Source organism: Nestor notabilis, unplaced genomic scaffold, assembly GCF_000696875.1.
Source record: "Nestor notabilis isolate BGI_N333 unplaced genomic scaffold, ASM69687v1 scaffold30203, whole genome shotgun sequence".
NCBI lineage: Eukaryota > Metazoa > Chordata > Aves > Psittaciformes > Psittacidae > Nestor > Nestor notabilis.
In genome coordinates, this window is record NW_009923031.1 from 1 (window position 1) to 17,086 (window position 17,086).

The 17,086-nt window shown below is 37.9% G+C and overlaps 1 protein-coding gene across 1 annotated transcript in view; it reads left to right on the top strand.

The window, feature by feature from the left end:
• Positions 1-2,170: 2,170 nt before the first annotated feature.
• The window catches only part of FRY (furry homolog (Drosophila)), a 134,829-nt gene continuing 119,913 nt past the window's right edge, over positions 2,171-17,086 (top strand). The window contains exons 1-3 of the mRNA XM_010011901.1: positions 2,171-2,210; positions 5,235-5,264; positions 6,233-6,432. Of these exons, the coding sequence (XP_010010203.1) occupies positions 2,171-2,210; positions 5,235-5,264; positions 6,233-6,432 (270 nt within the window). The remainder of the gene's footprint in view (positions 2,211-5,234; positions 5,265-6,232; positions 6,433-17,086) is intronic.

Below are 17,086 nucleotides of genomic sequence, written 5' to 3' on the forward strand. Positions count from 1 at the left end.
TATTTTTTCCTTACATTTATTTTAAATTTTATTTAGGTAAGCATGCCATTGAGAAGAGGGGAGAAGTATCTCAAAAAGGGTATATTTACTTCCTGGTTTATTACTCTTTTAATAAAAAATGGAAAATAAGCAGTAAACAAAACATGTAGGCAAATACTCATTCCTGTGAAGAGTATTCCTTGTGAAGAGTAAGGCCAGCACCAGTACCACCATGCCTTACACATTTACTTTCCAAATAGCCTGAATGTGGGACTCAGGTGTGCACTGAATTCTTTCTGGTCTTTCATTTTTGACTGTAAATCCTCCTAAGAGAGGATCAGAAACACAAAAAAATCAGACATCAATAGCATTAATTTCTCACCATAAGGTCCTGTACTTTAAATAAATTTCCTATCATCACATGTATTGCATGTTATTAATATTATGTTTTATTGGATAACTTTATGCTTTTATGGTTATTTTTTGTTGAACCATGCAAATGAACTATGAAAGTAATGCTTACATTAAAAGAGTGCTGCTACTGCATCTTAACTAATATGCTGGAATAACATTTTCCTTGGGAATCTTACAGTTTCTTTCATCAAGATAAAAATCGGTCTGCTAGACTATTGTAGTTTGTTTCTTCCAGTGAAAGTTTCCTTTGAGTTTTTTCTCTTTGCTGTCAAGTTCAAACTAATTTGGAATGTTTTCCTTCTAAGGGTGAAAAAGCCACCTTTTGGTAACCTTGGCACATGTATCATATCCCTATAAATTAAATTCTTCACGCTTTATTTAATAATGTGTTTTCTTTCTAATATTATAATTGCAGTTTTAAAACAAAGCAGATTTTCTTAAAACTTATTTCAGCAGCTGTATAATTATCCTGAAGGATATGTGGTTTCTCACTCACTCTTGGCATGGGAAAAGAAGAGATACTGCGTTGGTTTTATTGCAGGGAATTTGAACTGTATGTACTTCTGGCCAAAAGACGTTAATTGCAAAGGAAAACCCGTCCTACGTTGTCTCTGTGCTTTGCATTTCCATACTTACTGCTTTCAGTTTGGATTGTATAATGTGTGTGTTTGATACGCATGGGGTTTTTATGTCGAACTCCATTATACTGTCTCATGTTCTTGACGTGCCTGAAGTAGTTTCGCTAATCTGTCAGCATAGTATGTACTTGTGGATAAATATAGACATGCAGCTACTCTGTGAGTGGTCATCATCATATGCTGAAGCTAAAAATTACCCCTTTGGTTATGGAAAGGCTGATCTGACCCGCAGGCCTGCACTAGCTCACACATTGTAGGTCTTCAGCACTTGCCTATTAAAAAACAAAACCTGAAAACTGAAAGAAATGACTGCCTCTGTGCTGAAAAATTTATAGTGAAGTATGAAGCAGGATTATGAAGCAACTGATTTCCTTTTTGATTTTAGTTAGAAAAGGATTCTAACTTTTCTAACTGAAGGAGTGGAACATTTCAGGTATTCACAGGCTCATGGATATTACAGTAGCATGTTGGAGAAAATCCAGCGTGATCGGCTTTATAAAGGGGCTTGGTAGGTATGAAAATAACACAAATACATGTTTTGGTTTGTGTTATTAGATTGTTTATTTTTGCTAAGTGTATATTTGACACAGCTAACTAAAAACCAGTAATCTCTGTTTCCTCTGCTTAAGGATACTGAAAATTCAATAATTGTGTTTGGATAAAGTTGTATTCAGTGTAGCATAGACTCTTGGCTTGTGCATTGTGATTGTTCTGTTGTTTTGATTCATCTTAGAGCTTTAAGAAGATTACCTGAAGTGTAAATCATAGCAGAGACTCTCTTATGATAGCTGTATCTTGTATTCATCCCCATTATCAACTCAGTGACTGTGTGTGTTTGTGTGTTAAAACTGCTGTGCTTTTTAACAACTGTTTCTCTGATTGGGGAAAGGATCAATACAGGAAAAACTCTGGCAGTGATTTTAGTTCAGTAATCATTTCTATAGCAATAGTTTATGGTTGTGTTGACGACTAGATGTGATATTGTGTTACTACTTCCATATTTACTCCTTATTTTTTATTTTTTAAAAATAAAATGAGAAAATCTTATGCTTATAGCCTGAACTAAATTAAAATATTCTGTAGGAAAAGAGTATTGTTTAAATGCAGCTTATTGTGAATACATTAAGAAAATAGGGAACATGTATTGGAAACAAGAAAATGGGTTTTTTGAGAAAAGTAGCCCTCAGGTAGAATGTCACCTAAAAATGATGCCGACATTTCATAGTTGCTCCAGCATAGTTAATCTTTTTACAGATTTTCGTAGGCAAGGAGCTTTAAATATTTATACAACTTTCTAAACCTGACCTATAGATTCTGTGCTATTGCAGGGCCCTCAGGTGTCAGGGTTACCATGGTCTCCTGCATGTGTGTCACTATTCATTCTCCTTCAGAATGAGCTACTTTACCCTACGTGAAGGGTTCAGTTTAATGAAGTACTTGTGTGGTGACCAGTACCCTACAATATGTTAGGAGTTCACACTAAAGGTTGCAGTGGACCATTCTGGTGCTTCTCTTTGTAGAACATTATTATTTTGAAATCAGGTAGTAAAAACTTAATTTGCCAATTAAATCAATATTTAGAACTGAGTATAACCCCTTCCTCCCACCCCACCCTCCCCAGACATCTCCTGCAAAAGTCCATACAAACTATATGTGGTGATTTCTCATGTCAGAATTATGCCTTTTATTTATTGGGACAGAGTTTCACTGGCATAACTTGCAGAAATGGACACATCCTTCTGAAGGCCCACATTATAACGTATCAACATAGAGGGACCAATCATGGATGATTGTAATATAGCTGGTTTTTAAATTTTGAGTCCTTGATTTCCAGTTTTATGTCCCACAGGCAAACTGGGTTTTATGAGCGTTGTAGGGCTCTCAGTCTAGGAAAAAGAACTATACGCTGTTAAAGCTCGTACATCATCAGTATGGGTGTCAGTGATGGTCTAGTCACTGGGCCAGATTTTTGCAATGCAAATATCAAGCATATGCAAATGCTTGAGATAACGGAACTGAAAAGATGCATTAGAAAGCCAAACCTGTATATAATAGTTCATGACCAACTCATGATCCACTCAGAACCCTCCCACTGCTGGCAATATTAACTTCTACACTGAAGATGCTTAACTGGAGTTAGCAGCTATAAAATGATCTTTTGAAAATTTGAACTACATCGATGTCATATGTCAGTCATTTCTATAACTGCTGTAATTGCTATAGCAATGAGATATTAACCCCAAGGATATTATTTTTCTTTATCTGAGGGAAAGGCTGTACAGTTCCATATTTCAAAGAAGAGCGAGCATAAGAATTCTGGGTGCACAGAGATCTCACAAATAATTGCATTTCTCCATTACAGTGTGCAAATAATTGATTTTTCGGTTAGATGCCAGGGCAAAAAAATAAAATTATATCAGCCTACGTCACAAACCTACCAGCATTGTTGTTAAAAGGCTTCCTACTACCAGTGACTGTGAATTTAAATTCCAGTCTCAAAATCCTGGCTGAATGCCACAATGATTGAGGTAAAGGGTGGCAGCTCCCAGGTAGTTTGACTAGGGTTTCTTAAACATGATTCGGTACGGATGTGAGGCATGCGTGATCTCACGCACTGCCTTCCTTCCTTCCACTCCTGCGTATCCCTTCATAGTAGATTGTGAACTTACTAGCCAGTTTAAACCAAAATTGCCAGAGGAACAGAAGGCAAGTTTGCGTTTGATTAGGTTGCTCCAGATTCCCTCAGGAGGGAGCCTGGGCTGGCTGCACCAGCCAGAGAGGCAGGCGGCCCAGCATGGGTGTGCTTGGCTTGGCAGAGGCTGACTGACAGGCAGCCGGCCTGCCCAGCCCCCTGTGCAGTGCTGGGGATGGAGTTTGGGAATGATGGAGGGAGCTGGAGGTGATGACAAGGGGAAAGACAGGGCTTTTACTGCACAAAGAACTCAAATCCGTAAGAAAATTGGGCTCATGGCTCACAAAAAAAGGTTTCTTGTAACTCAGCACTTGGCTATCAAACTGATTTCATGGATAGGTGTGAGCCAGTCAAAACAGCACATTTGGCAAATATATTAGTGATTGTAAAAATACTGTCTGACTCCTTCCTAAAGCTATTTGTGGAGAAATTTCCATTACCTAGTATATTTGATAGTTTATGTAAATTTGCATCTGATCCTTTGCATCCCACTGTCTTCATGCTTAAATTTCAGAAGAACCTAGGTGATGACACTTACACTCTTCTCTGGTGACTCTTTTTTCATTATTTTGAAGTAGATTTTTATTCAGAACAACAGTGTATTTTTAGAAACAGTAAAGTAGAAATGTAGTTCTGTTCTGTAGACTCTGTTTTATCCAAAGACTCATAATGCCAACGAGACTCCTTGATTATGCTTTTACTTTCAAAATTCAAGTGACACTTTGCAGGAAACATGTCTAGCACAAAACATCTATCGGAGCAGAAGTGGTGCTGCTGTGCTAAATGCTGATGGCATACCTTGTCAATCAGGATAGTTATTTTTCAAAGCATGGATGTGTTACACTTGAAGAATAATAGCTACATGAACAAAAGAATTTCTATCTTGCATTATGATCATATATTGGGCTTCTAAACTTTGATTTTTCTAAAGGAAAACATGTTCTCTTTTCTCTAGTGCATCTTTTTTATTTTTCAGTAATACTCTGGATTGCAATACTCTGGGGAAATGCTATAAAGGTATTAGTTCACAACATTTTCCACAGTTTGTGTTGCATTAAAGCACCTCTGTCCCAATCACCAACAAGTGTTACAACACTTACATTGCATTCAGAGTGGTTAATGGCTAGTCTTTGCAGTGTTACTTAATTTGCTAATTTTAAAGTCCTCGGCGAAGCCAACAGAGCACTACCAGTACCTGCCTGAAGGCCAGATGTGAATTTTATTGTCAATAGGATCTAAGCCTGAGGATTTTCTTTTGGAAATTTTATGCACAGAATGGTAATATTTGACTTAATGAGGTTTTGTTTCACAGTACTTAAGTTTATTTTTAATTCGGTTTCCCAGAAGTACACTAAGTGGAGCTAAGCCTAGTACAGAGTATCCTGATACTGGTTATGGGGAATTCACAGAGTGAGAGGATAATTGAGATTGGAAGGAACCTCTGGAGGACTAGAGAACTAGGAAAGATTTCGCAGGGCCTTGTGCAGTCAAGTTTTGAGTATCTCCAAGAGTGGAATTTCTACTATATCTGTGGACAACCTGTACCAGTGTTTAATCACCTACTCATAATGGAATTTTTTTCCATATATCTGATTGGAATTTCCTGCATTCCAACTAGTGTCTGTTGCCTCTTGTCCCATCACTGTGCTTAAAGAAAAGTCTGGCTCCATCTTTGCTGTACTCCCTTAGGTAGCTGAAGGCTGCCATAAGATCTCCGCTTAGCCTTCTCTTCCTAAGGTTGAATCAGTCCAGCACTCTCAGCCTGTACTCATATAACAAGCATGCAAGCTCCTGACCATCTTCATCATCCTCCATTGGCCTTGCTCCAGAACAGGATTGTCATTCTTGTATGGGGGAGCCCAAAACTGGACTCAGTACACCACGCACGAGTGCCACATGGGACTGTAGGGTTTGGTACTTCAAGGAAAACTAATACAGAATGAACACTTTTTGGCCATGGAAAACATTTGTGTCTGACTCTTCATGTAAGATTTATACTGGTGAACTGTCATTGTTTTTAAAGGAGTCATTCTTGATAGACCTCACTATAAATGAGAGGAAAATCAGGCCGTTCACATCTCAGCTTAGTCAAAAGGCCAGACTCCTGACTTTTGCAAGGACGAATCAGTTTGAATAGCAATAAAGAATAAATTTGTTACTTGACAACTGAGCTGCAGATGTGGCCTGTAAGACAGAGGATAAGAAATAAAGGTGTGATTCAGAGTTAGGTGTCAGCAAGTCTTACCATGTAAAAAAGAGTATTCAGTGTGCACTGCATAGTAAAAACTACTTAATTTGGATACATAAGATTTCCTCTTTGATTTCTTCTTCCAGCCTAGCTTTTACCTGTAACTATACCAAGGAAATGGTATTGATGTGTTGTGTATTTCTTTGATTATCAACTAGTCTCCAGTTTTGCTTTGACAGTATAGTAGGCCATTGGGATGCTCTGGGAAAGTTAAGATATGTTGGATTACCCAAAAGTAAATGTGCCTTTTCTACATTTCAGCTTCTCCAGTTGGTAACGGATATATCAAGCCGCCTGTCCCACCTGTTTCTGGTACACAGAGAGAAAAAGGACCTCCAGCCATGTTGCCTATTAACGTTGACCCAGACAGTAAACCAGGCGAATATGTCCTCAAGAGCTTATTTGTAAACTTTACTACTCTGGCTGAACGCAAGATTCGCATCATCATGGCAGAACCTCTTGTGAGTAAAAACAAACTATTAAGTATATAGGTACTTTGCTTTGATTTTTAAATCAGGCTGCTTGCTGTGCAATGAAGGATGTTTTGCTTGTAATCTGCATTGGCGTTTGATAGTGTTTCACAGACTGTAAGATTTGCTACTATGGCAATTAGAAGGTTGTGGGAGAGGACAGAGGAATACAAGGTATGCTAAAGGGGTGACATGAAAATGAATGACTATTTTATTCCTGTTTGCAATATGGGTGCGTGTTAATGTGATTGAGAGCAAAAGAAATGTCAGCCAACATAGATTTCACAGCTGAGAGAGCAGTTACTTCAGTCAAAATAGATTAAAAAATGCTGAAATGTGATAAAAACAGTATTTCTGAACATTACCAGTTTTCAGCTGAAACACGAAAATTATTAGCACTGCTGGTTCCTGTTTTAGTTCTGACAGTAGTAGATTTCATAATCTAACAAAGTTCCGTAGCATCTGTTTTCCAGACTTGGAAAGCATGCACCATTTGAAAAAGAAGCTACATTTTAAGATCTTGCACAGTCATTGGCAGACTCATCATTATTTATATTTCAGGCAAATTTTACATACAAGTACGTCTGTTGCAAATTGTCTTCTGTAACTGCACTTCTGTGAGTCTGCTATTTTAACTTGAGACTATGTTTTCTATATATTCTTGTTATTTTGAATACAGAAGAATAGTTCTGTAACCTATATTTTAGTTCTGACAAGGTAAAAATAAAAATGTAAAAATAACCAGGAACCCGTATTTCTGAGCTGTAAGGGAATTTTAATAAAATCTTACATTTCTGTTATAAAGCACAATATAGAATACTTAGTTCAGTTCCCCACTTTCAGGTCTGGATATTCTGAACAGTAAAATTAAGGTTGTCTTGATTCTGATGGCATCTGTTCAGCTTTATGTCTTGATTTAGATTCAGAAGCATTTGATGCTTGAAAAACTTTTCCAGACTTTTCACTGAAATATTAGGTAGATGCAAGATGACAGAAATATCTTACGTAATTTGGAAATAACACAAAAAAAAGCTAACATTTGATAAGAATCCATTTTTTACTTCTTTCATGAGTTCCCTCCAAATAACAAAAAGTAGAATAAACTGACAGTCATAGAGCAGGTCCTTTAAAAAAAACAACGCCAGCAGTTACTTATTACCATCCAGTCATCATGTGATGTGTGTTGAACATCTTCGAAAGTTGAAGACAAAATGTGTTGTAAAATTACTTAACAAGGTCAGGGAAACAACAGAAAGACCAGTACTGAGACTGGAATTTCCTTGCAGCACCTCTGTTACTCTTAAACCCTAGCCTCTGCATTTTCATGTTGTATTTCAGACATAGATATGAAGTAGTGACTCAGATTTATTCCCATTTCACCTTGTGTTAAGATAATTTTGAGTTGCTGTGTGTTGATGTATAATTTTGGCACTTTGTGAAACAATGAATATCTGAATGTTGATCTTATCTTACTCCAGATGTTCTTCAGTGAAATTTTATTTGGTAAATTCAACATAGAACGTAAAAATATGACAAGAGACTGGAATGTCACCTTCTTTTCAACATATTCAGAACATATTTCTTACAGCGGTCTAACCATGAGACAGTAACAATAATTCAATGACATACATCTTATTAATATTAATACGACTTACAAGTCATGGCATGTTGCTATTTGAGGGTACTGTGACAAATGTGTAAGCAGAATTATGCAGACATTCTGTCAAAATAATCTTGAAATAATTAGGTTGTAATGAAAGAAATGACAAGGGAAAATGGCAAAAATTATTCTGGAATAATGCCCAAGAATTTCAGTCCACCTTTTTTGTGGGGCAGCTTTTGGATGTTTAGCAGCTTTGTTCCCACATTTCTATTCTACTGACTAGAACTGTGACCAGGAAGTCCCAGGGATTTACAAGACAAAGATTATAAATTGGTGGTGCAGAGACACTCTTTGGCCTGCTTCACAATAGGTAGTCAAATGGTGAGCTCTTTGAAGATCCTGTTCTAATTAAACTCAAACATACTTCAAAGAAAATTAAATTTGCAAAGCACTCTAAGGCTGAGATGTTTCTAGTTTGAATTCTCTGACTCATTACAAGATATGACAGTTTAATTTTATAATGAGTGGTGAATACTTAAGATATCTTTTAGAGGAGCTAAAATGATCTGTTTATAATATAATGGCTTTTTCCTCTCTTCTATCACAAAGTCTAGCTCACATTCCACCTCTGAAGTTACTATGGGATTAATTTAAAGTCTTGCTGATATATTTTTAGCCTGGCTATTTTTTTTCATGCACACCTTTTGTCTGCTTATTCTTTCTGATTAGCATTACTGCTGTTTTTATGGGTTTTTTTCTCTCAGTTTCGTTGGGTTGCATATGTCTTTTTGATATATCCATCTCTTTCTTTTGTGATGTACACAGAGCCCAACTGTAAATTACAGTGTTCTGACAGCTATGGTGGAAAACCAGGTTTGTGTCCTTCCACGAGTTGCAGATGCTAGCAAAGCACAAAAAACTTGCTATTTTCCGAGGCAGCAGCGAAGGGTAGAGCACCCCACCCCTCCTGCAGCCCCGTGAAATCTTGGCTGGGATAGCAAGATGCCAGCAGCACAGAAAGCAGAGGGCAATGTCACCTACTCCTCCTGCTGCCTTGGCTGTCAACCGAGTATGATTTGACATGCTGGTTACTGATCTGGCAGCGATCAACACAAAAAAATTCACTGCCCAGTTAATGTATGTTCTAGTCATGAATCTAATGTCCACTATCCGCTGCTAAGTCTTTAACAAGTAAGAATTCAAAATGTTTCCAGATGTGATTTTTTATTTTTTTTTTTTACTTTGTCTGGAGAATATTTTATTCGAAAATTTGGGAGGGTTTTTTTTACCTTTTTGGTATCTCTGAAATAAAATAAAAACTTCAATAATTACATTAGGTTCACAATTATGTGGCTAATTTTTAGTGATTGAACTACTGTACCTAGATTGTCAAATTATATTAATCCAAATTAAAGGTATTTCACGGCAGAATTAATTGAAAAGGATCTTCCAGTTTATAAATTAAATTCACATAAATTAAATGTAAGTAATTTCTTCCTGATAACCTTTAATTTCCTGCTTCTTTTCCGTGAATAATTGTTCTCCTTTATAATGAATGTTAAGAATTTTTCCTGAAGATGTTTTTTCACAGCTGATCGCATTCACATTTAATTTTTACCAGTTTATGTTGTAAATCTTCTCTGCATTGCTTCACTTATAAACACAATTTGGTATTTTATTACCGCTGATTTTTTTTTTTCAGGCAGTGGTGAGCTTAAAAAGAAGCTAGAATGGGAAATCCAGGGAAATGTATTTGCTGGTTGAAATGATAAAATATGTATCTTAGCACTGTAAGGAAAAAAACCCAGAAAATATTTTCCTTTTTGGGACTGTTGATTATCACTTTGGGTAATAATTCATCCTGTGCATGCTGATCAGGCTAATCTTTAAATACGGCTTTCAGCAGTACTTACACACAGCTGTAGACGTTGATAAAACATGGTGTGCTACAGGCTTTGACAGCGGTTAATGGTTAATTTAGCTGTTGGTAAACTTTCATTATGCTTTTCTCCTGCAAGCATCTTCTTTTACTGAGCTTGTCTAAATTCAGGATCTCTCTGAATCATAGAATGATAGAATACTGAGCTCAAGAACAGAATTTTCTTGTTACAGGAGTAGGACTATAAGCATATTCATGTATTCTGCCTATAACTTTCTCGTTTTATTAGGTAGGTTTTATCTCACCGTTGGAAAAAACCTGAAAGCAGTGATGTGGTTGATAATAGTGTATTTATTACTTCAATGTCATGAGAAGCTCAATGACATTAAAATACAGACCTAGTTCAAAACAGGGTTGGTGATAATAGTGAAGCAAGTGGTTAGGTGAAAAGGGCAAGAATAATACAAGTTTGGTTTCGCAAAGCCTGACCAACCAACATGAATAGCAGCACTGCTGTCTGATTAGCTTTAATGTAGGTTTCACTTTCTCTGCTTAAGAGAAGAAATACGTTAAGGACAGAATTGGAAGAAAAGGTAGTAGAAGGTTTTTTGTTTTCTGAGGGCTGGTCTGTGATAACTAGTAAGATTTATATAGGCTATGATAATACCAAGCAGTTTTATCCCACAGCTGTAATGTAAAATTTTCTGGTTTACATGGACTAAACTTCCAGCTGCATCACATGAGGAATAACTCTTTTTTTGTCATCTATAATGAGACACATTAGCATTACACTTTTTTTTACCTTTGAAGTCCTTATGAATTGTTTGTCATACTCAGGGACTTCAGACCTCTGTTTATTCACAGTGCAATTACAAGTTACTATAAGGAACAAGTAATTTCATGGAAGAGAAGAAAGGCAAATTGCCTTGTTCTGTTCTAACTATCCACTCAGTATGCGTGTGTCCAGATAAACTGAAGACAACTTTATTTGAGGAAGTTCATGCAAGTATATATTGAAAATGCTGTTCTTTTTTTCCCTGTACAAAAAGCATCCTTCCTAGGACCTGCCTCTATAAATGCTACGAAGATGTCAGGTTCCCATTGTCACCTGTCCCTAATCACCTCTGTGTCACTCAAGGATTATATTACTCATCCTTAGTGTAATTCCTTGTGTCCATTAGTGGTTTCAGTAGTAAAAATTCTGTAAAGAATGTGGGCAGTCCATCCCAGCCCTAAGGAGCTCATAGTTTATAATGTCATAACTCCATATGTAACGTATCTTAACTCTCCATTTCTACAGTATTCTTTATTTAGTATTTAAATGATACAAATATTATTAATAAATATCACCCATGAAATAAGCAATCTCTTCTCATGTTCTCAAAGGATGTGAAGAAAGAAAAAAACAGGAAAAATTAAGCTTCTATACTTAAGATGGAGAGCATCAAATATAGCAGAACCAACTCAAATGACATAAAGAGCTTTCACTTCCCCTTCCACTCATCACCTCAGAAATAATATCCTCCTCTAATTATCTGAGTACGTATCTCAGGCTGAGTCCTGTAGCAGAAGCCAAGCATTGAACAGTATGGAGCGGTAGTCCTTCTAGGTGGCTAATACTGAACTCAGGCCAGTTACCTTCCTGAAAGCCCTGGAAAGGTTTGTGTGACATCTGGCCACAGATGAGATACCTTCTGTGTTGTCAGGGGGTCATATCATAGAACTGAAACCCAGGAGCTGAGGGAAGATTATGAATGGCACAGTTGGGAAAAGTTGGGAAAAGAGGAAGAGACAAATGTAGGGTTTCAGAAGTAATTGTGGGGAGTGCAGGAGGATGGAGGCAAGATGCAGGAAGCTCAGATTCCAGCATCCATATGCAACTGAGGGGAAAAGTTCCTACCATTTTAGCAACCAGGAAGGAAAAGGACACATTTTTTTGCATAGCCATTGGCATAGGCATTCGCATCTAGACACAGGCCCATAAAAACAAACATTTCAGAGCCAGGCAGTGTCAACAGGAGCTTTCTCAGTGATCTCAGGGTTTCCGTAGCTGGGTGTATGGGCAGAATGCTGTTTCAGGCTTCAGATCTCATTCCAATGGCAAAACTCTCCAGGATTCTCACTGTCCCTGGGCTTTACTACTGCATAGATGTAGTTGGAGGATAGTTAATGGTGCATATGATGGTTCAAATCACTAAGAGGATTTAACATTGGAAGACAGATTCAATCCAAGGTCACCGAGGCTGTCACACTGTATCACGTGTTGGCTGATACTTGCAAATATAGCAGAGAACCTACCACATGCCCTGGTCACATTTTTGTGTCATTTAAGGATATTGTTTTTTACCACTGTCCAGAAAATGAAAGTCATACTACAGTCATCTCAGGCCAGTATTATAACTGCCATCCCAAAGGACGGAAAGAAAATATAATATATATTTTTTGGTAGCATTCTTGCCAGATTAATAGCAATTAATTCAAGAGGTATCTGCCTGTATTTTTGCAACAGCTTCATCCTTTGCATGCTTTCAGAGTCATGTTTAAAGTCAATAAGGTACTACTTCATGAGGATTGCTGCATGTTTTTAAGTTTAAATTTATGTGCTCTTTACTGGCCTGAGTCTGGCATGGTACAGTTTACACATCAGACAGCTTGAATTATGCCATATTTGACCTTGCATATCTAGTGGCATGACAAATATGAGAAAAATACTTCACGTAGCTACTATCCCAGTTTGGAAATCCACCCAATAAGGTCTTGTTTCCTGAGCTGGCCATGTAGTATGCATGGAAGTTACGGCTTTCATAGCCATCGTACTTGTGGCAGAACAGTGAAGGCTGACATTAGTTTTGCAGGGCCCTCTGGCATCCTCCTTGAAGGGCTGTCAGATCAGTACCAGTAACTAGGAGGAGAAGGCTTCAGATCAAGTTACTTGGGGACATGTCTGCTATGGTACAGTTACAGCTTTTGAGTTAAACACAAGAAAGCCCCAAATAAAGGAAGTTTAAAGAAAACTACCGGCAGTCATTAGAATTTCTTATTACCTTTCTTATTACCTTTCTTATACCTTGCCTCATCTCTTGGTCTGTTGTATGAAAACATGCACAGTTGATGACAGTAAGTAGCTACCTGATGTTAAAGCAGTAGTGGCTGCGAGGTAGCTGACCATTACCCAGGTCAGTAGCTGTCGTTTGTTAACCCTGGCTGTGTGAGGCTTAAGAGAAATGTGGTTCCTGTTTACAGAGCTGTGCCTGGAGTAGCCTGGCAATTTACAACTCTACATTTATTCAAATCAACTGATAAGGGCTTCCTATAGCTTTGATTAAATTCTGTCACCTTACTCTGAATGGGCTACCTAGGGTCAGGGCCCTGAGGGCACTAATAAGCCTTACTGGCACATCTGAGTCTCACTCACCCCTGCCTACAGCCCAGGACCTCATTCCAGGTGCTGGGCCCTCAGTCCCTGATGCAGCAACCCCTCAGCAGGGCTGGTCTCCAGTTCTCCACAGCCCTCCACGGCCCTTACCGAGCCAGGCCCAGCAAAGCCACATCAGCACTCCAGCAGCTCTCCTCACCATAGCCAAATCAAGTCCTGCTTAGTGCTTCCCTTGGAGATTAAGATGCTGGGAATTGAGTGGGATCACAGACAGTTCTGTATCAGAAACAACTGTGAGTTGCACTCATTCAGCCATGTCCCACTGTTCCGTAGCTGGTAAGATATCTGTCCTGCCTAGTCATAGGGTATTCCAAATGTCCACATCCGGAGAGGCATTCTTTGTTTTACTCTGCTGTACATTTAGCAGAGGTCTGTTGCCAGCCTTGTATGTTTATTCCCAAGGCTTGCAAATGTGGGAAACTTGCCCACCTTGACCTCCCTGTTTTTATAGCATTTTAACAGTTAGGCATAAATGTACTAAAAGAAGGAACCTCATCCACTGCTTGTAACACTGAGGTCCCCTAAATCCTCATAGCTCTACCATGGGCAGGAGGTATGACTGAAGGTGAGAGCAGCGCTCTTCTACTATCACAAAGAACATGGTCAACTCAAGAGGGAAGCTGCGCATCCACCATTCCCTGCAGGATAAAAAAGCTTCCTGCATTTTTTTACCATGTCTTTCTTGCACAGAAGAAATACCTGCTCATCATAAATCCTCTGGTGAAAACCCTGCATACAGGATTGAAGTGTCAGTTAACTTCTCCGTTTAGGAAACAAAGATGTACCAAATGACCAGGGTACCTCAAGGGCTGGGAAAAGCATCCTGTCATCCTCTTCGCCAGCTCTCAAAAGTAATGTCAGATATGGAAAGGAGGGAGCAGTACTGCCCAAGTTACATACTTTTGACTGTAGTGACTTTGTCTCCTAAATCTGTTTAATTCACCACTGGACCTTTCAGTATTTCTATTTCACAGAAGTCTACTGTCAAAAAACCTCTTCATAGAAGTGATTATTTATATGCATACCCCTGAATTACTGTTTTTTTAAATGCATATACTGGCTGTTCAAGAGTTCCTAGCTGAACCACCTTGGTAAACAGCTAAAACAAGATAGCAGTTTCATGCAAAGGTCTTACTGTGGGTGTGGAAATCTAGATCTCCACAGTCTATTGTTCTTAGAATAAAAATAAGTTACATACAAATCACTGGATCAAATGCTTTTCAAGAGCATCATGTTTATTCGAGTTCCACAGGCTCATACATGAAAGATCTTGGACTGTCCTACTACATCTCATGACAGCACTCTTAACTAAAGTCTTACAAAAAGTCTCATTAATTATTAAAGTATAACTCCAGAAATCCTTCTTCCTGGCTTCATGTTGAGAGCAATATGGAAACAGTGCTTTTTATGGAGTATAGCTTGATCTGGTTGTCTGTCTTTTGAGCATGTTCTTGTTCCTCTTATATAGAGACATTTTTATGAAAATGCATTGTAATGGATCTCAGTACAAACAACAGAGGAAGAAATCTGGATTTACTTCAATAATTTTTGAGAATTAAATCCTACATATCTTGCTCACCTTGACAAAAATGCATATAAGCAAAAAAACCACAAGCCCTGTTGTTTTTTGTGTCTTGCTGCAGTCAGACTCTGCGATGTAATAGCCATCTTGTTTTCCAGCTCCACAACAGTTGATTACTGCTGCCAGGCTGGACAGAGCCTTGGACAACATAGTTTAGTGTGTGGTGTCCCTGCTCATGGCAGGGGGGGTGGAACTGGATGATGTTAAAGTCCTTTCTAACCCTAACTATTCTATGATTCTTATAACAGGTTTAACAATTACTGACTTAAAATGGTTTAGGTCTTTTTCAAATATTCAAATTTACAATCAAATACCTGTTTAGTCAATAAGTCTTTTAGGAATTTAAATCACCAAATCTCTAACACTTTGTTATCTGTATTATCTTCTTACATTGGAATTTTTTAAGTCAGAATCAGTCAGTTTACTAGTACAGGTCTATGATGGAATTATGGTGTCAACATTAAGTGCCCACGGTTTCTGTCTAGATGATCTTTTTAAATTTGATTGTAAAATTAATCTCTTTTTCTGTACAACGTAGTACTGAAGTAATTAACATCAGGGGAAACCAAGGTAAAACATTATGTTCCTAGCCTGTCTTAGAGTTTGCATGTGTTGAGACAGAGGATTTTGATGTGTTCATTAAATTGCAATTTTAAAAAGGCATTCCCATTAACACAAAGCTCTGGAAATAAACAGCCAATGAAATTTCCTTTCTCACTTATGCTAGAGCCCACTTTCAGTAAAGTCATCCTTAGAACTCTTTCACCTTTCCAGATTTGACAAAAGCATGTATTTAAAATATTTCTTTTGGAACTGGTCCACTGGTAGCTATCAAGCTTACTTGGGCTTAAAGTACCTTAGTAAAGTTGTTTTGGTTTTGTTGGTTTGGGGATTTTTTGCAGTTACCCATATATCTGTAAGAGCACTTAACTTTTGTTTGAAGTTTGTGACTGTTTATTATCAACACTGAGTTGAAGGCATGTCTGTGAAATTTTTTACTATTCAGGTAAGAATGTCACAGTTCTTGAGTTGTTTGCTCAAGGAAAGTAAAAGAAAGAAAACTTTCATGTTTGGGCCATGTACAATTAGCATTGCATTTTTACTTAATTTTCAAAAGTTACATGAAGTTCATCAGAGTTTGCTTTAACATTTTTAGTCTATAATTTTGTCTTATGCAGAGTTGTGTTTCCTTGAAGCTGTATTATCCTATCTTTTTTATTATGTTTGCCTTTAGAATTTCCTTTCGGTGTATGCTTTGAATTTCAAAGGTTAATAAAGGAAATTCCCTTTTCTGTTTATTTTATTATCTGTGTACCATCGTCACTGATGCAGTCTCTTAAGAGAGGTATGTAGCTGCTTATTGATGCCGAGCAGAGCAACAAGAGAAATCAAAGGTTCTGTTGTCATCTACCCAACTGGCATAAGGACCTGCTGAGTTGTGAAGAAAAATTATGAAAACAGGACACTAATTGCCTGTTCCGTAGAAATTCTAGGTGGGAGACATTTGGGAAACTGAGTCAACAGATCGTGCTTAAAAGCTTGGCACTTTTAATTGCTTAGGTATAGATTACTAGGCTTTCTGGGGTGGTGGTGGTAATTCCCAGATAGTACAAAGGTAAATAAGAGATGAAAATTATTAGCCAAGAAGTTCAGACCTATTTTTAGTACAACAGCTTTTTTATGGGACTGAGGACTATTGTATCCATTTTTGAGAGGGAAAAGCAGGAGTAAATACATGCAAGTTGTTCTGTATGAACCTGCTCAGTGCAGGATCAGCATAGATTCATTCTGGGAGGGAGAAGACAGGAGCACACAGTGGAAGTGGAGGCCAGGACCAGACACACAAACTGTCCCTTTCAGAGGCAACTGGTTGGCAGGTAATCTGCATCTGAAGGGGAGATGCTCCTGTGTTGAATAAAGTTTCACATGTCCATCCTTCAGAAGCAAACTGGCATCATGGTGGTTTCTCCTGGGTGACGCAGAAAATGGTTTACACAGCATACATGCACAAGATTGACAGTGATATGTTTTCCAGTCTTTGTATGTACAGAATAACCGATGGCAAAATTAAAAATTTAGCATGTTTGATCCAGCTATTTTTGAAGCAGACCTTTTCCTATAAAACGCCACTTTCCTTTCCTGCTG